At 52.6% G+C, this 22,339-nt stretch overlaps 2 protein-coding genes across 2 annotated transcripts in view; both read right to left on the bottom strand.

Moving 5' to 3' along the window:
• Positions 1-22,339, bottom strand: part of MUC12 (mucin 12, cell surface associated) — a 49,109-nt gene that overhangs the window by 6,555 nt on the left and 20,215 nt on the right. Inside the window, exons 2-4 of the mRNA XM_067705806.1 lie at positions 1,625-1,726; positions 1,039-1,166; positions 672-736 (exon numbers count right to left, since the gene is read on the bottom strand). Of these exons, the coding sequence (XP_067561907.1) occupies positions 672-736; positions 1,039-1,166; positions 1,625-1,726 (295 nt within the window). The remainder of the gene's footprint in view (positions 1-671; positions 737-1,038; positions 1,167-1,624; positions 1,727-22,339) is intronic.
• LOC137206737 (mucin-3A-like) lies at positions 17,249-22,225 on the bottom strand. Its single transcript, XM_067705805.1, has 9 exons — positions 22,126-22,225; positions 20,880-20,938; positions 20,130-20,275; positions 19,663-19,728; positions 19,140-19,302; positions 18,782-18,958; positions 18,604-18,692; positions 18,245-18,291; positions 17,249-18,076 (listed from the first exon to the last, which is right to left on the bottom strand). The coding sequence occupies exons 1-9, from the start codon at positions 22,129-22,131 to the stop codon at positions 18,035-18,037; spliced, it is 795 nt and encodes a 264-aa protein (XP_067561906.1). The 5' UTR covers positions 22,132-22,225; the 3' UTR covers positions 17,249-18,034.

The raw sequence follows: 22,339 nt of genomic DNA, 5'->3' as shown, positions 1-22,339 counted from the left end.
TTGAGTTGTCTGCAGTGCAAATCGGATACTATCCCAATGGGCCACCATTGCTGATGCTTCACATCTAAATAGCTTGGCACAGGTTACCTTTCTAACCTCCTCTCCCACCATGACCCCTTTGTCCTCAAGCAGCCAAGTGTGCTTTATGTTCTTGGAATCTACCCTCCTTTCTCTCACCTCTAGGCTCATCGTCATTGATTTCCTCTTGTAACACTCTCCTCCTCCTTTCCTTCTACTTGGCTCATTTCTCCTCATCCTTCAAGCCTCAGCTTAGCTGTCACTTCCTCCAGGAGGATTTCCCTCCATCTCACTGAGCTTGCATTCAGGACCTCTCCCACTGCACCTTGTGTGTCCCTTACCATAATTCTAGACAGACTGCACAGCCTTTCTGCTACCTGTGTTCTGCCACTCTAAGCTCCATGAAGACCAGAACCGCTGTGCTCCCAGCACCTAGCACAGGGTAGGCTTTCAATACTAGTTTGTTACTTGGATGAGTGCTGAATGAATGAATGCATGGTCTCAGAGCCCTCAGGTGTTGCCTTCTAGCTGGGGGCCTTTTTGACCCAGCCAGGTACTGATACTCGAATCATTCATGATAGGAGGAGACAGGAGAGCAGGCAAGAGAGAAGGAGCTTCCCATAGTCTATAAATCTCTCCACCCCCATACTCACAGTAGTTTCCTAATGATCACGCCTCTGTATTGTGGAAAGTCTTCGCTCCTGTAAGCTTTATCCATCTGAAAGAAACAAGACAGCTGAGCTCATAGAAGCCTGGAGTGTGCAGCAGCCCCTGTTCTCCTTCCCCAAGGAGCCCCTGTATTAGCCCATAGGAAAGAAGGAAGGGAAGGCAGAGGGATGTTCCCTCTTCCAGGATGTGTTGGAGGGGTATGGCTCAAGGAAGGAGGCTCTCAGAGGAACCGCCCCCCTCTCAGGACTTAGGCTGAAGGGACCCAAGAGCTGAGAAGCCCTGAACAGTAAGTCAAGATGAGCCCTGGCATCCCCTCTCACATTGGTGAATCTAGGCTTCCTCTGCTCTTACCTGACTCTTGAATAGTTGAACAAAATTCAGGTATGTATGGGAGGATATGTTATTTAGGTCTTCTGTGAAATTTCTGTTAGTTACTTTCACTCTCAGTTCTACAGTGGCATTGATTTTTTCTGGGACTTCTGTGGGAAGAGGACACATTATGCATGAGACAGCAACCTCCCAGTAATGCCTTGCAGGATTAGTTAATTCTTCATCTATTGGTTTTGGGGAAGTAGAGGAAGTGTGTAGGAGGGAGGATGGAAACTCAAAAGGCAGGTAGGAGTTGCTGAAACTTCTGCCCCTTGCCTCTGTATACCAGGAAGAGCTAGTGGCCAGGATCACAACCCAGTGAGACCTAAATGGAGGCCTCTAGATGATCATCCTGATGAGAGAGGCAGGTTAGCTAGTGAAAAGGACCCAGAAGGGGGAGGCAGAAGGTCCATGTTCTACCTGCGTTTTGGTCTGGGTGAAAGTCACATTTTCTCCTCTACCTGCACAATTAAGTAGTGGTAGCAAATGATCCTTCCAGTGCTGCCCTCCTATTTTAAGTGGTTAAGGGATGTGGGGATGATCTACAAGTCTCAGGAAAGGTCTTTACCTATGAATAAGTATTCCAAGAGGGACTGACACTGGTAACCAAAGTAGCCTTCGGTACAGGCACATTCTTCTCCGTTCCAAGTGGCCCCATTGTAGCACTGCCCTGAGAAGGGGTAGAACATTCACAGAGGTTACCATGGAAGCCCAAAACACAAAAACATTGACTCCTGTTCCAAGTCCCATCGTTCAGACACTGCATTGAAAGATGGGGATGGGACCAGATGATCATGCAGCAACCGAGATCCATTTGTCACCACCTCAACCCCCAGGAGAGAGTAGGGAAAGGAAGAGGGACAACAGAGAGGAAGGAAGCAAGAGATAAAAGAGGACACACAAAGGGGCTTCCCTGGTGGCGCAGTGTTGGGAGTCCGCCTGCCAATGCAGGGGGCACGAGTTTGAGCCCTGGTCTGGGAAGATCCCACGTGCCGTGGAGCAACTAAGCCCGTGTGCCACAACTACTGAGCCCGCGAGCCACAGCTACTGAAGCCCGTGAGCCTAGAGCCCGTGCTCCGTGACAGGAGAGGCCCACACACCGCAGCGAAGAGTAGCCCTGGTTCGCCACAGCTAGAGAAAGCCTGCGTGCATCAGGAAAGACCCAAAGCAGCCAAAAATAAAATAAATAAATTTTAAAAAAATAGAGGACACACAAAGAAAACAAGGGCCCTACAAATCAAAAGGGAGCAACATCATCTGCATGGATGATGTACATTGGTAACAAAAAGGCACTGGAAGTGTGGAACAAGATCACAAGGAGTACAAAACTGATTAGCTGATAAGGGAAGATGAGCAGGAGGAACCCATAGAGTGACAAACAAGGAGACTTACTTGTTGTCATAGCTGGAGAGTGGGTTGTCATCACAGCTGTGTGTGTACCAGTGAGTGGGGGACGCAGAGTTGAAATGGTACTGAAACCAGGGACTGGAGCACCAGTGGAGCCAGGTGAAGTGGAGGACAGAGGAGGAGAAAAGCCAGAAGTTGACTCCTCTTTGGCAGTCATGGTGATAGGTTCTGAGACCACAATGTGGGTAGAGATCTCACTGGGGCTTAATGCGGAAGGACTTGCATTGTATGTACTATGTAAAGAAGGTGTAGAGAATGATGGTGTGGACCCCTCTGTGGAGGTTGTGTAGAAAGTGGATCCTGGAGGAGAAGATGTGGTCATGTGTCCATAACCACCAGAAGTGATTAAGGATTCTCTAGGCCTTGATGTGGAAGCAGAAATTTCATTCCCTTCAGTAACAGTGCTGTTCAAGGTACCTGTAGGTTTTGATGAATCAGGAGTAGAGGTAGAAAATGTGGTTTCCTTGGTGAGGCCTGTGGTTGTCTGTGCAGAGACAGAGCGGGTGGTAAACAGCTGGCTGGAGCTTGAAGAGGAAGCAACGCTACCATAATGCCCAGGATAGGAAGTTCCAGACGAAATGGTTGATTTAGATGATTTGGAAATTGTCGTGAGGACCGAGGGCATTTCAGTAATTGCTGTTGTGTTGTGTCCAGTGCTGGAGGTGGTGGTAGAAAGTTGCTCAGAACTTAAAGGTGTAGAAGATGAGGAATAAGAGGAGAGTGTGTGTGTTGATGGCGCTGAGAGAGTCGTGGACACAGTGGTTTCAATATAAAATGTCGTTGTTTGTTCATCACCACTGGATGTGGTAATGGATTCAACTGGACGTGAAGTGGACACAAGACTTCCATCCCCTTTAGAAACTGTTGTTGTAGGTGAGTCCATGAGCTGAGGAGAATCAGATATGGTGTTGTGATCTGTGGTTTTCTGAGTAACAACAGTGGCAGTCTGTCTTGATCCAGCTGGGCCAGTGAATGTCTCTCCATTGCTTGATGGGGCTGTAGAAATCCCAGCAACTGTGGTGTGGAAACCCTCAGAAAAGACTGTGGATTCAGACCATTTAGAAGTGGTGGTGGAACTCCCAGTGGCTGTGGTGTGGGAACCCTCAGAAGACGCTGAGAATTCAGTCCCATCAAAAGTGGTGGTGGAACTCCCAGGCCCTGTGATTGGGGAACCCTCAGAAGCGACTGTGGATTCAGACCAACCAGAATTTGTGGGGGAACTCAGAGGGCCTGTGGTGTGGGAACACTCAGAAGCGACTGTGGATTCAGACCAACCAGAGTTGGTGGTGGAACTCTGAAGGCCTGTGGTTGGGGAAGCCTCAGAAGAGACGGTGGATTCAGACCAACCAGAAGTGGTGGTGAAACTCCAAGGGCCTGTGGTGTGGGAACCCTCAGAAGACACTGTAGATTCAGACCAACCAGAAGTGGCGGTGGAACTCCAAGGGCCTGTTGTTTGGGAACCCCCATAAGAGACTGTGGAATCAGACCAACCTGAAGTGGTGGCAGAACTCCAAGGGCCTGTGGTGGGGGACTCCTCAGAAGAGACTGTGGATTCAGACCAACCAGAAGTGGTGGTGGAATTCCCATCAACTGTGGTGGGGAAGCCCTCAGAAGACACTCTGGATTTAGACCAACCATATGTTGTGGTGGAATTCTGAAGACCTGCGGTGTGGGAACCCTCAGAAAAGACTGTGGATTCAGACCAACCAGAATTGGTGGCAGAACTCTGAAGGCCTGTGGTTGGGGAAGCCTCAGAAGAGAGAGTGGATTCAGACCAACCAGAATTGGTGGGGAAACTCCCAGAGGCTGTGGTGAGGAAACCCTCAGAGGAGACTGTGGATCCAGACCAACCAGAAGCAGTGGTGGAACTACCAACATATGTGGTGTGGAAACTCTCAGAAGATACTGTGGATTCAGACCAACCAGACATGGTGGTGGAACTCTGAAGTCCTGTGTTTGGGGAACCCTCAGAAGAGACAGTGGATTCAGACCAACCAGGAGTGGTGGTGAAGCTCCAAGGGCCTGTGGTGTGGGAACCCTCAGAAGACACTGTGGATTCAGATCTACCAGAAGTGGTGGAGGAAATCCAAGGGCCTGTGGTGGGGGAATCCTCAGAAGAGACTTTGGATTCAGACCCACCAGAAGTGGTAGTGGAACTCCCAGAGCCTCTGGTGTGGGAACCCTCAGAAGAGATGGCAGATTCAGACCAACCAGAAGTGATGGTTAAACTTGCAGCGCCTGTGGTGTGGGAACCCTCAGAAGAGACTGTGGATTCAGACCATCCAGAATTTGCGGGGGAATTCCCATCCCCTGTGGTTGGGGAACCCTCAGTAGAGACTGTGGATTCAGACCAACCTGAAGTGGTGGCAGAACTCCAAGGGCCTGTGGTGGGGGAATCCTCAGAAGACACTGTGGATTCAGACCCACCAGAAGTGGTAGTGGAACTCCCAGAGCCTGTGGTTGGGGAACCCTCATAAGAAAGTGTGGATTCAGACCAACCAGATGTGGTGGTGGAGCTCCCAGTGGCTGTGGTGAGGGAACCCTCAGAGGAGACTGTGGACTCAGACCAACCAGAATTTGGGGGGGAACTTCCATCCCCTCTGGTGGGGGAACCCTCAGAAGAGACTGTGGATTCAGTCCAGCCCAAAGTGGTGGTGGAACTCTGAAGGTCTGTGGTGTAGGAACCCTCAGAAGAGATGGTGGATTCTGACCAAGTGCAAGTCGTGGTGGAACTCACAGTGCTTTCGCTGGAAGCAGAACTTGGATTGCAAGTTGTGGATGTCTCTCCTGGAATAAAATAAGTGGTAGACAGTTGATGAGGACTTGAAGGGGATGCAGTTCTTCCATCACTTTCGGTATAGGTGGTCGGAGGACTGTTGTTAACAAATCTGAAACGTGTCTAGAGAATTGTTTCTTTAGTGAATGTCATGGCTGTTTGTCCAAAGACTTGAGTGGTGGTTGATTCACCAGAACCAGAAGGTGATGAAGCTCTTATATTATCAGTAGTATGGAAGGTGGCAGATGGAACTGATAACTCTTAGAGTATTGTAGGAAAAGTGGATTGCCCAGTAGTAATTATGGCTGACGGTCCATCACCACTAGAAGTGTATAGGAGTCACCGGGACTTGTTTTGTGGACATTCTTGGTTAAGGTGTTTGCAGATGACACCGTGAATTGGGAAAACTCAGAGATGATACTTTGGTATGTGATTTTGTTACTGAGTTTAATGGCAGTCTGTCCCAGGCTGCCTGGGACATAGCTTGTCAGCCTATGACACTGAAGCATGGCTTTCCTTTTCAGGGGTATAGGATGCCCCTATGTCGGGGCATCTGTAGATATGGATAATTTACCAATGGTGATCTAGACCTTTGTCTCTTCTGTTGAGTATAGTAGTTTATTTATAGGGCAAAGTATCACTAGCTAATATTCTGGGGGTTAATGTGATTTATGACTTGAATTGTTAGTTGTATGGCTGTGGATTTTGACAAATCTGTATGTTCCTATATATGCACATATATACATACACACACATATATACATATATACACATATATACGTGTACATGATTTTTCTCAACCCACAGTGTCATCTGCAAACACCTTAAATAAGAATGCCTCCGTATCAAATATATATGTATACTGTTACCCAATATTGCCTGTACATTCCTCCCAGGCACCCAGAGACATGTTCATTTCCTTTGGCACTCCTGCATAAACTCAAGCTGATATTAGTACTCACATCCCCCCTGCACATTCCTTTTGCCCCTCACATCCTGTGATCTGCAGGCCACACACTCCCCTTTCGTCATGTGGCTGACACTTAGTCTGACAAATCTCTCTTCACAATCCTTTACATGTGAGATTCCTCCTCTACCCCAGCACTTCCCACTGACCCAGGAGGAACAGGAGAGCTAAGGCACTCACTCATTACTGTGGATAATTCATCCCCTGTCCTTTCTCTCCAGATATACTTACACAGAGGCTAGCCACTCTACCTGGAATACTACCACCACTACCTGGCTGTCCTGTGACTCCGGCGACTGCCCAGATGAGCTCTTCCTCCACCCTGGTCCCACAGCCCACTCGATGGGCTGCAGCTCTCTGATAATGGGAGCTGGGCTTGCACCCTGGGACTGGAGCGCTTCTTCTGTGTTCTCTGTGCCACTAAGAACATGTGACTGCACATGTGAGACTCTATTTTCCTATGGAAGTTGGGACTATAATCTCTGGCTCCTCTTCACCCTGCCTATAAGACGAACAAGATGGAATATGGGTAGAATCTTTGTGACAATTGTGCCATACATCTAGGGATTATTAGGAATTCCACAGGATGGTGTATAGAAACTTCCTTGAGAGGGCAGGGCATGTGACCTCCTGTCCCTCCTGTCGGTCCCCCACTCCTCTGCAAAGATGCCCTGGGGCTGCCTCTTTCTCACCTCTCAGGAAGGTGGACTTTGGCCCCTGGCAGAGAGGACTGTGGAGGCGGTCAAGGCAGTGGCACCCTCCGCCCTCCCAGACGCTCCCATTTTCACAGGGTCTTAAAAGAGGCAGACAGTCACAGGGAGAGGCCAGGAGCTGGACCAGGACTGGAGGCCAGGGTAGTGGACAATTAGCGAAGATATGTCATTCACACCAACAGTTCTGGATCGTTGGCTTTGCAGAGCTACCATCAGAACATTAAGGGAGAGACTTCCCTGGTGGTCCAGTGACTAAGACTCCATGGTCCCAATGCAGGGGTCCCAGGTTCGATCCCTGGTCAGGGAACTAGATCCCGCGTGCCGCAACTAAGACCAGGAGCAGGCAGATAAAAAAAAATTTAAAAAAGAAAAAGAACATTAGGGGAAGAGTGATATCAAATCGTTGATTAAGGCAGTTCGGGTCAAAGGTGGCATAATGCCTATGATTTGTGGAATTCTAAAGTAATGTAAAAAATTGACAAGATTGCTTGGTTGTTTTTAAGTCAGTAGATACGTTTGTTTTGCCCAATTCTCCTGCCTACAGAGTTAGGTTTTGCCTAATTCAGCATGGGGAAGAGAAGCGGCTGAGCTGAGAGGCTGCCAAGGGTGGAGGTGGGGCCTCCCTGGGGCTCGGGTATGAAGAGGCTCAGAGAGAGAGAGAGAGAGAGAGAGAGAGAGACCACACATGGGGCCTCTGGTCAACCCAAAGCAGAAGGTAGCAGGGCTCAGAGTAAATCCAGGCTGGCGGACAAATGAGCCCCTACCCCTCACGGGGTGTCCTGGCCCCCCAGCGCAATTCGGGGGCAGTCAAGGCCCATTTGAAGGGACAGTGGGAGTCAACAGGGTGGGAGAGGGAGGGAACCACCCTTCTGCCTTTCTCAGAAGGCTTTGAAAAGAAAGTAATATCGAAGCTGTCTTTTTCCCTTCTTCTTTAAAAAGAAGGGGTTTTGTGGACTTAGGCATTACAAATTTTACTGGACTTTTTAAGTTATAAAAGTAGACTATTTTTGCTGAGAAAGTCAAGCAATGAGAAAGCATATAAAGGCAATTTATGATCGTGTCCCTAACTGAGTCACAAAGAATAAATAGGGGTGGGGAGAGGTGACATTTATTGGCGGCCTATCAAATTCCTGTGTAGCCATATCACAACTGTAACTCAATGATTGTGTATGTAATTCCCTTTGCCCCTCTGAGCACATAGAGAACATTTCTGCCCCGTTCAGCCTGAACCAGAGTGGCTGCTCCATGAGCACGTCTTGAGTAAAGGAGAGAATGAATACTGGAACGTCTACCTGACACTTCTTCTTAGTTATTTAATGTAACCCTGGGAGGTAGACATGAATATTCCTGTTTCACACCTGAATTGAGGGTCTAAGGGTTAAATATTTTCTGAGTTCACCCAGCTGGAAGGTAGAATTCAAGCACAATCTGAGGGTAGGTTTTACTTTTAGCACAAGAAAAGGGTTTCTCGAGTGGCGAAGAGCAAAGAAAACGTTTCAGGCGGGGGGAACAGCATGTGTGGAAGCTCAGAGTACATGTTTGGTGCAGAGCTAAATACTGAGAGACCAGAGGGGGCAGAAGGAAAGCTGGCAAGGTGGGTGTGAAGCCAGCTCTGGACTTGACTCAGCAACAGTGGAGAACATCCAGCAAAAGGCCATGATCACAGCTGTGCCTTAGGAGCAGAGCCCTGGAGTGAAGGGCAGTGAGGGCAGAGGCATGGAGATTGACTGATGAGCCCACGGCAGTTACATAGCGGGACGCCGGGGGCCCCAGTGAAGGCCAGGACACTCGTTGGAATGGCCTCTGGACAGGCTGTCTTTGGTCTTTATTCCTGAATTCACACCATTTACTCCCTTTTACTGCCACCCACGTCTTCGCTATAGTTGCCGACCAGCTTGAGTGCTCAAATCCCTGTCCTTTTCACCAGGCTGCCCTTCCTCCTGGAATTTCTCATCTCCTTCAGGTCCTAAGACACCACTGCCTCCTAACCACCCTTCTCCTCCCTGGTGCTGTTCTTTCCTGCTCACTGTCTAACTGAGACCCTCAAGATAAAGGCTCTGGGGCTTCCCTGGTGGCGCAGTGGTTGAGAGTCCGCCTGCCGATGCAGGGGACGCGGGTTCGTGCCCCGGTCCGGGAAGATCCCACATGCTGCGGAGCGGCTGTGCCCGTGAGCCATGGCCGCTGGGCCTGCGCGTCCGGAGCCTGTGCTCCGCAACGGGAGAGGCCACAACAGTGAGAGGCCCGTGTACCGCAAGATAAGGGCTCTGCCGTATCCCCCACCTCCCCGGCAGCAGCCCTGTCCATGCCCAAGGCTTTCACTCATTTCTGGGAGGGACAAGAAAAAGGCACCCTAGACTGTGCCCTGTGAAGAGCTTCAGAACCTTCCCAGCCTGAGATTCCGGTGGTCATGTCATCCCCAAAGGATGCGTCAGAGAAGTTGAGCAAACTCCTTCCCAAAGTCAACCTCCAGGGTCAGAAGATGTTCCACCAGGAAGCTGAGCAAAGGAAAAACACAGACATTCTCCACAGAAACAATGTACGTGGCCAATAAGCCTATGAGAAGAGAATGGTCAACTTCACTGGTAAGCGTATCACATTGCACCCCCCTCTGTGATGTTAAGTAACGTAGCTGGTATTGGTTGGGGAATAAGATGCTGATGGACGTTAGCTTAGTGTCATATTTCTAAAGGATAATTTTGAAAATGTGCATCAGGGATCGTGGCAGAGTCATAGCATTTTAATGATTCCACTTCTAGTTACTGACCCTAAAGTAAAGTAATCTGATGCAGATTTTTTTAAAAAATGTTTTACGAGAAGGTTTACTGCATCATTATCTATGAAAGATTGGGGAAAACCTGTCCAAGAATAAAAGAATAGGAGACCAGTTAGAGGACTAGGGTATTCCATAAAATAGAATATTAATCAGCCACTGAAACAGAAACTGCCCCTAGAATAAAGCTAAATACCTACTCAGAAAAAGACCAAAATGTTAGCAATGTTCATCTGAGTGGTAAGCTTAAGAGAGATTTTCCTCCTTTTGTTTGTCTATATTTTCTAAATGTTCTACCATAAATAGGCATTCACGATATAATGTCTAAACATAATAAATGCATATGCTGTAAAAATTAAAACTTAGGTGTGCCCAGTACCTTGGAGAACTCATGCAAAATCACTAATAATTCCCAAGCTGGGATTCCCCACACCTTTGTGATCAAAATGCTTTAACAAAAATGATCTAATGTCTGTGTTGCACTAGCCATCCAAGACACCAGCTCTCCTACCAAACAAGTAAAATTTTACTTTCTTGTCCTGTGTACAGTTCTTATTGCTTCTTTCTTTAAAAGATAATCATTTGAGTTAGGCAGCTGGTTTGCCAAGCAAGTTTTTCACTTGGTGGCATTCTTGGGGAAAAGCCCTCGAAAACACCTTGGGACAAGTCTGAAGATCGCCATCTCGATATAAGACGGTCCCCTCCTACCACCTCCAAAACACATTTCTGCTTGTGGTGGTTCAGCGGGGTCCATGGGAGCAGCCCTGAAGGGTGGGGTGTGGAGCGGGGGGCACACCTGTGAGGGCAGGTGCTACCCAGCTACGGGATCTTGTGCAGTTAACCTCTCTGAACTTCCATTTCCCCCGGAAAATGGGGATGAATGATGCCTGCCTTCACCACCCTTCTCATTCTAGAACAGGGGTCCCCAACCCCCGGGCCGTGGACCGGCACCAGTCCGCAGCCTGTTAGGAACCGGGCCGCACAGCAGAAGGTAAGCCGCGGGCAGGCGAGCGAAACTTCATCTGCCACTCCCCATCGCTCCCCATTGCTTGCATTACCGCCTGAACCAACCCCCGGCTCCCCACCTCCTGTCCGTGGAAAAATTGTCTTCCACAAAACCCATCCCTGGTGCCAAAAAGGTTGGGGACCACTGTTCTAGAATATCCTACAAGAGAAGCCATGTGGGGGCCACTAGGCTGTGTCACTCAGTCCTGGGTGTACTTTCAGCCCTGCCACACACAACCTCAGTGACTTGGGCCTGTCCCCTTTTCTGGAAGGTCATTCCCACCTGGCAGAGTCACCTTAGGGGTGAGACAAGGCCGGGGCCACCTTGCCTCCGCCCCCCACCCCCTGCCCTGCACACACCTGTGGCGAATGAATGGGCTTCCCGGCTTTCTAGCACCAGCAGCCAGGGCCACCTGCCGCTGCCCCTGCCCACTGCCTCCCTGAAGGGCTGTTGCTCTGATTGCTGTAGAAGCATGGTAGAGTGGGTTGAATTATGTCCCCCCAAAAGATATGTCCAAGTCCTAATCCCCATATACCCTTGAGGGTGACCTTATTTGGAAATAAGGTCTTTGCAGATGTAATTAAGTTAAGGATCTCAAGATCAGATCCTCCTGGATTTAGGGTGGGCCCTAAATCCAATGACTGGTGTCCTTATAAGAGAAAGGCAAGGGGGACTTGACACAAACAGGGAAGCAGGCTATGAGAAGACAGATGCAGAGGTTGGAGTGATGCCACACAGCCAAGCAACGCCAAGAACCACCAGAAGCTGGAAGGGACAATGAGAGCCTTTGGAGGGACCAGGCACTGATGACACCTTATTTCGGATTTCTGGCCTCCATAGCTATGAGAGAATAAATTTCTGTTGTTTGAAGCACAAAGTCTATCGTAATTTGTTGTAGCAGCCTCAGGAAACTAACACACACGGACACCCCCAGTTAGAGCAAGTGGTAAAGAATGTGGGCTCTGGAGCCTGACAGCGTGGGTTCCCATCCTGGCTCCTCCACCTGATAGATGGGAAGCCTTGAACTAGTTAGTTAACATCTCCATGCCTCAGTTTCCCCATGTGTAAAACAGAAATCAGTAACAGTGCTTCTTCCCAGGGTCGCTGGGAAATTTAACTGAGATATCAGTTAGAACACTGTCTAGCATATAGTAGGCCCTCAGTGAACACCAGCAGTTTTGATCATTAGTGTCACACCCAGACAGCGGGAGGCGTGGCTTCCTGATGTGTTGTACCCAGGGAATCTGTTTGTCACTACTCCAGTTCTGTCCATAGCTACGCGTGGCTTTGTCAGTTCTGAAATTGTCTAAAGGCTTTGAGCATCTATTACTACTCCCTCCCTGGACTCCCCGTCAGCCAGCAAACTCCAGTGTCGCCTCTCCCTACAGGCTCCCAGCTCAGCCCAGGGGACAGCCTCTGAGTGGTACCCCCTTCACCCTCCTCCACCGGGGCCCCTCTCGGAGCCTCAGCACAGCCCCGGGTTGTGGTTCTTTCTGCCCCGTTCCCGTGTTTCTGTCTAATAAACAAGACTATAAACTGGCTTATTCATCCTACCTGGTTCAGAGCACCTGCCTGGGCAGAGTCAGGTCTCCTGTGTTTGCTGAATGAGTAAGTTTATTACTCTGCGTAAAACACTAAACGTAAGCCCCCCTATGACTCAGTGATTCTACTTCCAATTAGAAATCCAAGAGAAATGAGTGCACGTGTCCATCCAAAAATGTGTACAAGACCTGTAGTGGCTTTATCCATAATAGCAAAAACAAAAAAAACAAAAAAATACAACTACTGCCTTTTAATTGCTCTAAATTTATGTCACCTACGCTTCAAAGGTTGCCCCTTTGTCTACTGTGAACAAGTCTGTTGTGGCCTTCACCACACTTTTTTTTTTTTTAAACCCCACATTTGTTTATTTATTTGGCTGTCATGGGTCTTCGTTTCTGTGCGAGGGCTTTCTCTAGTGTGGCAAGCGGGGGCCACTCTTCATCGCGGTGCGCAGGCCTCTCGCTATCGTGGCCTCTCTTGTAGCGGAGCACAAGCTCCAGACGTGCAGGCTCAGTAGTTGTGGCTCACGGGCCTAGTTGCTCTGCGGCATGCGGGATCTTCCCAGACCAGGGCTCGAACCCGTGTCCCCTGCATTAGCAGGCAGATTCTCAACCACTGCGCCACCAGGGAAGCCCCAGCACACTTTTATACACCGGACGTTTCCACTTCCACTTTCACCTTTCTAGACTCCAGAACTCTGACCCCTTGAGGCTCTTGCACTTGGTGCCTGTTCCCTGCTGCCATCCTGAGCAGCTCCTCCCCCCCACCCTTCCTAGGAACACTCTGGAGCTTCATGTACACAAAACAGGACACAGACTCCAATCCTCCAGTTGATCCCTGGTGTTGTGTGGTCTTTGCGGCCTTTGCAGCACATGGAGAATGGAGAGTTCTAGACCATGTCCCTCTCTTTATCCTCCTTCCTGAGTCCCAGGCCTCTAGGAAAGCTCCCTCCAGAAATCCCATGCTCAGCCCAAGCTCAACAGGCCTGCCTGGAGCCCTTTGTCAACCACCAAAAAGAATCTCCTGCTCCCCAGTCACACAGGTTCTAGAACCATCTATCTTGGTGCCCATCATCAAGAGGGACCTTCCTCTCTATTTCCAAGGAACTTGGGTTCCCAGCTGGACCCCCATGGCCTCATGCCAGGATGGCTCCCAACGTCCCTCTTTGCATCTGTCCTGGCACGGGTGACCCACCCCTGCTCTGTCCTTGGAGGTCCTCTGGTGTCTAAAAGCCTCCACCTGGTTTTGATGCTCCTGTTACCCAAAGGTATTCCCTCACCAACCTGCCTTCCCCACCGGGCACATGCCCCTCACCTTTGGGACATTCCTACACCTCGACTCCCCTGCACAGCCCTGCAGCGTTTTTCTACTTTCTCAGGCTGCCATTCCTTCTCCCCACTGTTCAGTTGTCCAAGACTTCATCAGTCCTCTTGGTGAACTGGGGTACCAAGAGCAGGGAGCAGATGAGAAACAAAGAAAACCACATATGCCACCAGCGGTCTCTGATCTGACTTCTGAAGAGGACCCAGAATGCACGCAGTGGGATGGAGGTATTGCAGAGGGCGGAGGGCCTCCAGTGCGGGGTCAGGGCAGCGCAAACCTGGTATCATACGGGGGAGGTCCTGCTAATTATCATATAATCATGGGTCATGCTGGTCCCAGGTAAGTCACTCACCCTCTCTGAGTCTCTCTTTCCTGTCTGCCTTCCTTTCCTTTCATAATTTTCCTGATGAGTCATACAGGCTACATGCTCTGAAATGGCTTTGTGAATAGCAGAGCCTTCTGGGAGTAGGGGGCTGGGGGGCTTGGTGTATCATCAGACCTGGTGTCCCCCGGAATGGCCCTACTTGCCTGAACTCCCCACTCCCGATGGCTCTGTGCATTTATCAAGATAGATGCTTTTGACTCCTTGGCGTTCTAACGGATTCAACATGGTCTTTTCCATGCGATTATGAGCACCTTGCAATAATTTGTGTGGGTGGCTGTCTCTAAGGCATGGCGGGAGAAACAGAGGCAATACCCTTGCTGATTTCTGGGTCCTTCATCACTGTCATCGTCATCCCCACCATCCCCCTCCTCAGCATCTGCCTGGGGAGCAGGGATGGGAGGACCCCTCCTAAGGTTGACCCCCTTCCATAGCTTCCTTTTCTCTGTATATTAGCTTAAGGCTAAAATGTCTTTAATTAACATATTTTCATAATGTCCCTAAAGCCACGAAGTTCACACCCCCAGTCCTGGCTCCTCTCCCCTTGGCTTCTCCCAGCCAGTGCTGCTGCCCCCAACATGTCTTGGTAGGGGAGGAAGAAGTACACTAAGGCATGGTCAGCTGAGGTGGCCCCTAGGGGCCTAAGTTCCTGCGTGGCTTCTCTCACAGCCGCCCTGAAGACCTCCAAGGCCCCCGGCCGCAGCTCCCACCCTCCCACCCACCCACCCACTTGCCACCGCTCATCACACACCATGCATGTCCTTCAACTCAAGAGATGTCTCTTTCACCTGGCACCTTGGGCTCACTCCCCCAGTGCCCCTCACCCCAGCATCTGCCCTGCCCACCCCTTCCCAGAGGCACTTCCCTGTCTCGGGGGAACCAGAAAGTCTGTTCCGCATGAGGGAACCCATGGGAATCAGCTTGTAACCAGTCTCTTCCCAGACAAACGGCCGTGAAAAGGTTTAACACGGACCACAGAGTCTGTCTCTCCCTCAGCCTTTCAGCCATTTCTAACCAGAGGGGCTGTCCCTGGCACCCCTGAGGCTCTCCCCAGGCAAGGAGGGAAGCTGCTGGACACCCCGTGGACTCCTGACCTCCCTGGCCAGGGCTGGCAGCCTGTGCAGTGTCTCTGTGAGGTTTGGAAAGAGCCGACCCTTAGGCTGGGGCAGACCCCAGGATGAGGGCAGGCAGAGCCCCCTGTTTTCCCAGGGGGAAGCCTGGAGAACAGAATGGGTGGATTCCAGCTCCCACTCAGCCCCGGGGTGGGGCTTGGTGCAAACTCTCAACAGCACAGCACAGTCCAGGCCCCTTCCTCCTCACCCGCAGGTCTCCGGGGTGACCCCTTTAGCTTCCAAAGGCGGGATGAGGTCATGGCCTGGGTGTCCAGCCCTTGGGCAGCCCCCTCCCCTGAAAAGCGAGGGAGGGAAGGAAGAAGGGAGGCCAGCCACCTGCAGCCCTGCCTGAGGCCGGCACACACCGGGACCACCGCGGGGCTCGGGCTGTATCTCACTCACCTGATGTCGTGGATGTGGCAGCGTCGGACGCCCAGAGCCAGAGAGCCATTGACAGGATCCAGGTCACCAGCATCTCCCTGAGAGTGAGGCCCTGGGTGTAGGATCTTCGCACATCGGAAGAAACTAAGAAACGAGTGCCTCCCAGGGAGGGGTCAACCATATAAAGGAGCCCAGAGACCTTTGCCTCAGGAAGGACACTGCCTGGCCCCGGGTGGAGGTGAGACGATGGGGTTGGTGGGTGACACGGGGAGTTGGCCAAAGGGCAGCCGGTCAACCCTCCTCCTCTCTAAGAGACCTGAACCTCCCTCTGCGGGATCTCTATAGTGTGGAAGCCAGAGTCATGGGAGGGGCAGGGCAGGAGGAAGGGACAGGCAGCAGAGGCGTGAGTGCGCGATGGTTGCCAAGATGCGAGGGCCAAGAAACCCAGGGAGACGGTGACTATGGAGGGAGGGTCAACAGAACCCTAGAAGGAGCTGCCAGAGGGACCAGGTCAAGTGAAGGACCCTCCGCCCTTACTCCCAAGAGGCCCCCCTTCGGGTCTTCCTTCCTCATCACCCACTTCGAGCGGACCCCTTCTGAAGAAGGGCAGTGCCTTCCCCCGGGTCCCCTCTGACCACCAGCGCTTCTCCTGGGTGGGACTTCCGCTCGCACCTGAGGCTTCATGGTCCTGGTCTCTACCTGCACACTGGCCACTGTCAGTGTCTCTCCTGTCCTGGACAAAGGTCCCGGGGGTCGTTCCGACACCCCCACCCGGAGAACCTCGTTCTGCCAGCCCTGGCCACCCTCAGCTCAGTCCGACAGCCTGCTGCTGCCCACAGAAGTGGAAACAAGAGGGCCCCAGCCCCCGGCGTGGCAGGCCCTGGCGTGAATGTGTCTGCCACCCAGGTTTGCAGTCTCAAGGTCTTTCGGGATGCCTGGCTCGCCTATCAGCGCCAATGACAGCTGGCTCAGCTGGAGTCACCCACCTCCCTGACTCAGCCGTAAGCTCTTAACGTCAAGGGGCACAGATGACAAACCCAACAGGCTCCCACCACCTGCTCCCACCCATTCCCTGAGAAAATGGGTCCTCCGATCTCGACGTTCCCTTTGAGGACAGTCATGGTCCCTGAGAGCTGCCCACGGAACCCTTCATTCCTTGCTGGGAGAAACGTGCGCTCCCAGGCCCTCCTACATCTCCTGACATCCTTGTTCCTCAACCGAGTGGAAGCACCAGAGTGTGAGAAAGAGAAAGACACAGAGCAGTTTCTTTTACAATAAATGCTATATTATGTTCAGTTGGGAGAACGGGAGACTTGCAGACTTCCTGTCCCCAGGTGAGTGAGGTCTTCCTGCAAAGGAGGTTGGGGGCTTCTGTCTCCAGAGGTTATTGCAGGGATGGGGGTGAGACCAGGGAGAGGAAGGGAGGAAGGGGTGGGGAAGGGGGTAGGAATGGGGGGAAGCACTGAGGGAGGGGAGGGAGAGTTAGGGGAATGAGGAGGAGGTGCTGGAGGAGCTCTCCCACCTCAGGACCCCACTTCCTCTCATCCTCAGGGACCTGGGGGTAACAGGAAGAATGGAGCCTCATAATGGGGGACCTGGCCTAGGGAGCACCACCTGGGGGTCCTAAGATGCAGAGGGCATCTGTACCTAGCTAGGGATGGGGGGAGAAGAGGAGGGAGGATTTAGGACTGGGGCACTGAGATGCGGGGGGCAGGGGGGTATTTAGGGCTGAGGGTACAGGGATGGGGAAGGGGAAAGTACGGAAACTGGGGGAGATGCAGGGCTGGGCACTGGGCTGTGGGGGAGAAGTGACTTAAGAAGTGAGTTCAGAGGGGAGAAAGTTTAAGGGATGGGGGCAAGGGGTGCAAGGGGAGTTATATAAGGAGAGGGTAGGAGGATGGGGCAGGCTGCAGGCTGGTTGCATGTACAGGGTGAGGACCCGGCAGTAGGCATGCGCCCAGGAAAAGGAGAAATGGAGGCCTGAGCCCTGGGGAAGGACATGGGGACTGGGGATCTCAGAGAAGCCATGTAAGCATGAGGGCCGACACAGGAAGGTGCACTGGGACAGAGGTCTGACCAAGCACATCTGGTTTTCACAATAATCCCACAAGGTATTAGGACGAGTGGGCCACACTCTTTTTTTTTTTTTTTTTTTTGCGGTACGCGGGCCTCTCCCGTTGCGGAGCACAGGCTCCGGACGCGCAGGCTCAGCGGCCATGGCTCACGGGCCCAGCCGCTCCGCGGCATGTGGGATCCTCCCGGACCGGGGCACGAACCCATGTCCCCTGCATCGGCAGGCAGACTCTCAACCACTGTGCCACCAGGGAAGCCCGGCCACACTCATTTTACAGGTGACAAAACCGAGGTTCAGAGAAGTGACTGACTTGCCTAAGGTCCCAGAGTGGAAGAGCCTGGATTTGAACTGGGTCTCCAGGTGGGTTTCACACAAGTTGGGAGAAGGACAGGGGTCAGGGGGGAGTCTGATGCTGCCCAAGGAAACCAGGAGACTGAGCCGCAGGAGTTCACAGCCATCTCTTCAGAGGCAGTGCAGATGGTTCCCTGCACTGTCCGCGGCAGCGTGGAGAAGGCAGTGTGGAGCTCACAGAGAGGTCAAGTTCACCTCAGGCTTGTGGAAGTGCAGCTGCCACAGAATTTGTGAGACAGGCAGTGAGAAGAGGAAGCCACCCAGCAGAGGCCGGCTAGAAGGTCACCGCCTCCTTGTCCCTGCACGGCCCCTGTCCTGAGAAGGGGGGCATCGGGAACTGGACCTGGGAGCACTCCTTACCGCCACCCCACCTTGCCCCCTCACCGTCATATTAGTGTCCACGTTCTCCAAGGCCACATAGAAGTTTTCATCTTTAAATAGAGAGAAAAGAGAACGGGCGGGGGGGGGGGCGGTGGTGGGGAGAGGGAAGATGTGGGGAGCAAAGAGGAGGGAAGGAAACGTCAGGAAGGCAGGGCCAAGGGGGCTCCTGTGCCCCTGCGCCTGCCCTGCGGGGACGGCCTGTGCACGACCTGGGCCTTAGAAGGGGGCGCGGAAGCCACGAAGCAAACTCTGGGGCAAGAGGTATATGCCTGTCTTGGGCAAGAGAGGTCCTCCTGTCCTGCCCAGGCCAAAATGGTACCCAGGGAAGCCCCCGTCTCCCTTCCCCAGGAGACAGGACTCACCTGTTCTGTCATTCTCGAAGCCCAAGTTAGAAAAAGTCTTCACGGTGTTCTCATCACAGGTCTCGAACCACTTCCTGTCGTCCCAGGACCTGCCAGGCGGGCGCTGCATCGTCAGGGCAGGGCCGCCCGGTCTGGGACCCCTTTGCGGCCCTCAGCCCTCCACCTCCAGCGCACTCACAGGCCTCCGCCTTGGCCGCGCCTCCTCCACGAGCGCGCGACGAAGACGCTCAGCGCCCCCAGCAGCAGCAGCAGCAGCAGCGCCGCGGTCCCCGCCAGGCCTCCGACAAGCGCCTTCCAGGAGATGGTCACCTCGCAGCGCGAGCCCAAGAACCAGTGCGTGTCCGTGGAGAAGCAGCTGCGGGGAGCGTGTCACAGGTCACACGCCCTCACCACCTCCTGGGCTTGGTCCGCTAGTGCCCCTGGACCACGCAGGTACTAGCAGGTGGGTGACCCGGGGGCCAGGGGGCGGGGCCTCTGGCGGCGCCGGCTGAGCGGGGTCGGGTGATTGGCTCAGCTGGCTGTGGGCGGGGCCTCACCGGCAATAAGGACCGCTCCTCTGCAGAACGCACTGGCCCTGACGACAGTCGATGGCGCCGTCCACGCCCGCCGTGCATCTGGTGACACAGAGGAGCTTGTTCTCCTTCACCAAGGGGAAGTAGAAATCCTCGTAGCCCACGGCAGCAGCGTGGCGACAGATGGCTGGGGGATAGGAAGAGGGTTGCAGAGGCAAAGACTTCATCCACTCTACTCTGGGGCCAGGCTATGAAATGACTCTGAAAATGGATGAGAAGGACTACATTTCCGAGGGTGGGATGTCGAGGGGTAGACCTTGGGATTAGATGAGGGAAGGGCAGGCCCCTCACCCTCTCCTCACCTTCTTTGCTGGTCCTCAGGTGGAAGCTACTAACAAGGGCCAGGCAGGCAGCACTGCCGGGTCCATATCACTTGCCTCCCCAGAAGGTCTCCCCATCCTCCCTAGGGAATTTCAGTGGACAGATGTCCCTTGTGGGAGGGGTCATGGCCTCTTGGAGCCACTTAGCCCTTTGCCCAACCTCTCACCTTCCTGGGACAGCTCCGTCCTGGTGTTGTTGTTCACCTTGATGGAATCAGGCTTAAAACACAAGACTGGGGGCGGGTGGGGGAGACACAGAGGCACAGGTGGAATTGGGGGGAGGCACAGGGAGGGGCAGAGAGGGCTCTGTCAGTATGGAGGAGGTGTGAATGGGCAACAAGGGAAGACCCCTTTGGACTCCCTCATGTCCCCTGAATAGTCAGGGGTCTTCAGCCACCCTGGAAACCTTGAGCAGAACTGTCTCTTCCACAGCACCCAGGTTCTGGTGAGCCCCTCCTTAGCCCCATCCTTGACCCAGTTGGCTGGGGACCTGTGTCTCTTCTCCCAACCTGCCAGAGGTACCACAGGGCTGGCACCTGACCCCAGAAGGACCCTGTCTGCACTGGAGCAGGCTGGGATGGTGGCTGTGACCCTGGCCCCTCCCTGCAGCCCAAGGCCCCCAGCTTCTGCTCACCCTGGTCCTTCCCGCAGCTGCTATTCTGGCTGAAAGTCTGGAGCTCCTCCTTCAGGGCCACTTTCACATTCTCATACTCGCTCTCCAGCTGGAGACTGAAGGGTAACTCCAGCTGGACCAGGTAGTCCACAACAATGCTGCCATTCCTGAGGGGGAGCAAGGGGGCAGAGAGCCTTAAAAGGTGCCCAGGCCCAGGCCATCATAGGTCCGTAGAAGGGCACTTCCAGACCAACCACAACTATACGGGTGTTGGCAGGAAGTGGGCGTTGAGCTGGGATTCCAGACACATTATGTCCAGCACCTCTGCCTTTATCAGCCTGAGTAGGTGGGACAAGGAATGATTGACATTCTCTTGGCATTGCCTCAAGCCATAATCAAACCAGGCCCTCCTGGGCTCTCTGCCTCCCTCTTGCTGACCCATCCAGCAGACCAGGTGCCAACTAGAGAGAGACCAGCTATAGACCAGATACCAGGCACCATCCCTCATGCACCGCCTCCCTGTTTGTCCCACTGAATCATTCACCTTCCAACATGCTTTGAGAGTAGGGGTGACATCCCTCCTACAGAGAAATGACTCCAGAAAATGACTGAAAAATACCCTCTACAGAGTGCTTCGTTTGCATCCTCACTCCATCCCTCTCTTTATGACATCTGACGATTCCAAAAGCAAGGGATGTCTTCTCCAGCACTTCTTAGTCCATCCCCCCCACCACTTGACACTGTCTCCACAGTGCCAGAAGGGTCTCCTACCTCAGAGAAAGGATCACCACCTCCTTGAACCCCTCCACATTTTGGTAGACCTTCTTCATCTGAAATGCCAAGGATCCTGGGCTCACATCTGAACATCCAGACCAGAGGGTACGCAGGGACCCAAGCTCAACTCCAAGGGCAGACCTTTGAGTTCCCTCCCCTTCCCCCTCACCTGATCCCGGAAGGTGTCCGTGAAATCCCTATAGGCCTTAGAAGTGTTGTCATTAAGGTCCGGGGAGAACTTCTGGTCGACAGAAACCTCCATGCCCACTTCAGCGTCCACTTTGTCTGCACACAACATTCCCTGCTCTGGTCACTTCACCATCCACTCCTGTCTGATATCACCACCACCACCCTGACCCAGAGGCTAATCCCATGGCCCCTCTCCATGTTCCCTGAGAACTGACTGAACAGCAGGAGGGAGAGAGGCAGGAATTCTGGAATGAGTTGTCCTGAGATGTGAGAAACACTGAAAGTCAGGATGTCCAGCAGTCAGGCCTGTAGTCTCTCCCACATCTGCCCCAATGGGAAGCAGAATAATGGCCCCCAAAGATGCCTATGTCTAATCCCCAGAACCTGGGAATATCTTATGCTATATGGCATGGAGGAATCAAAGTGGCAGATGGATTTAAGGGTACTAACCAGCTGACCTCATTATGGGAAAATTAATGTGGACTATCTGGGTGGTCCGAGTATTATCACAAGGGTCCTTAGCAGTGGAAGAGGGAGGCAGAAGTCAGAATCAGTCAGAGGAAGATGTGAGTATGGAAAACAGGCACAGAGATGCAAAACTGTTGCCATTGAAGATGGAGCGAGGGGGCCTTGAGACAAGGAATGTGGGCCACTTGTGAACCTGGAAAGGGCAAAGAGATGGATTCTCTCCTAGGGCCTCCAGAAAGAACCCAGCCCTGCCAACACCTTGATTTTAGCCCTGCGAGACTCATGTCAGACTTCTAATGTACAGAATTGTACAATAATAAATTTGCAATGTTCATCTGCTAAGTTTGTGGTAATTTGTTACAGCAGAAATTAGAACCTAATACAACTCGAAGCAGCCCAGACTGAGAGGAGGTCCCAGGAAAGAAAGTGGTCCCAGCGACCTCCTGGAGGTGAGGGTGGAGATTAGGCATGGTATGGGGTAGGGGAGAGCATGAGGCAGAAAGCAAGGATGAAGGGATTCAGCAAAATGATTGGGCCCATTAGAGTCAGTGGCACCTCCCGAGAGAAAGTGCAGAGAGCAACTCACCCACATCTATTTGTTCCGCAGCAAACTCACAGCGGGAGCCAGAGAAAGTGCTGGGGCAGGAGCACTGGCTCTGCATCCAGGTGCCACCATTGTCACAAGTGCCTGGGGAGCACAGGAAAACAGGAAGTTCAGGACAGAATTGACCTTGGTCATGGGAATATAGCAGGAGAGGGAGGAGAGGCCACATGGAGGCAGGAGATCCAACCTGGGGTGG

The sequence above is a fragment of the Pseudorca crassidens genome, chromosome 15, assembly GCF_039906515.1.
Source record: "Pseudorca crassidens isolate mPseCra1 chromosome 15, mPseCra1.hap1, whole genome shotgun sequence".
In the NCBI taxonomy this organism is placed as follows: Eukaryota; Metazoa; Chordata; class Mammalia; order Artiodactyla; family Delphinidae; genus Pseudorca; species Pseudorca crassidens.
Note: the sequence above shows the minus strand (reverse complement) of the source record. Positions and strands in the feature narration are given on the sequence as shown.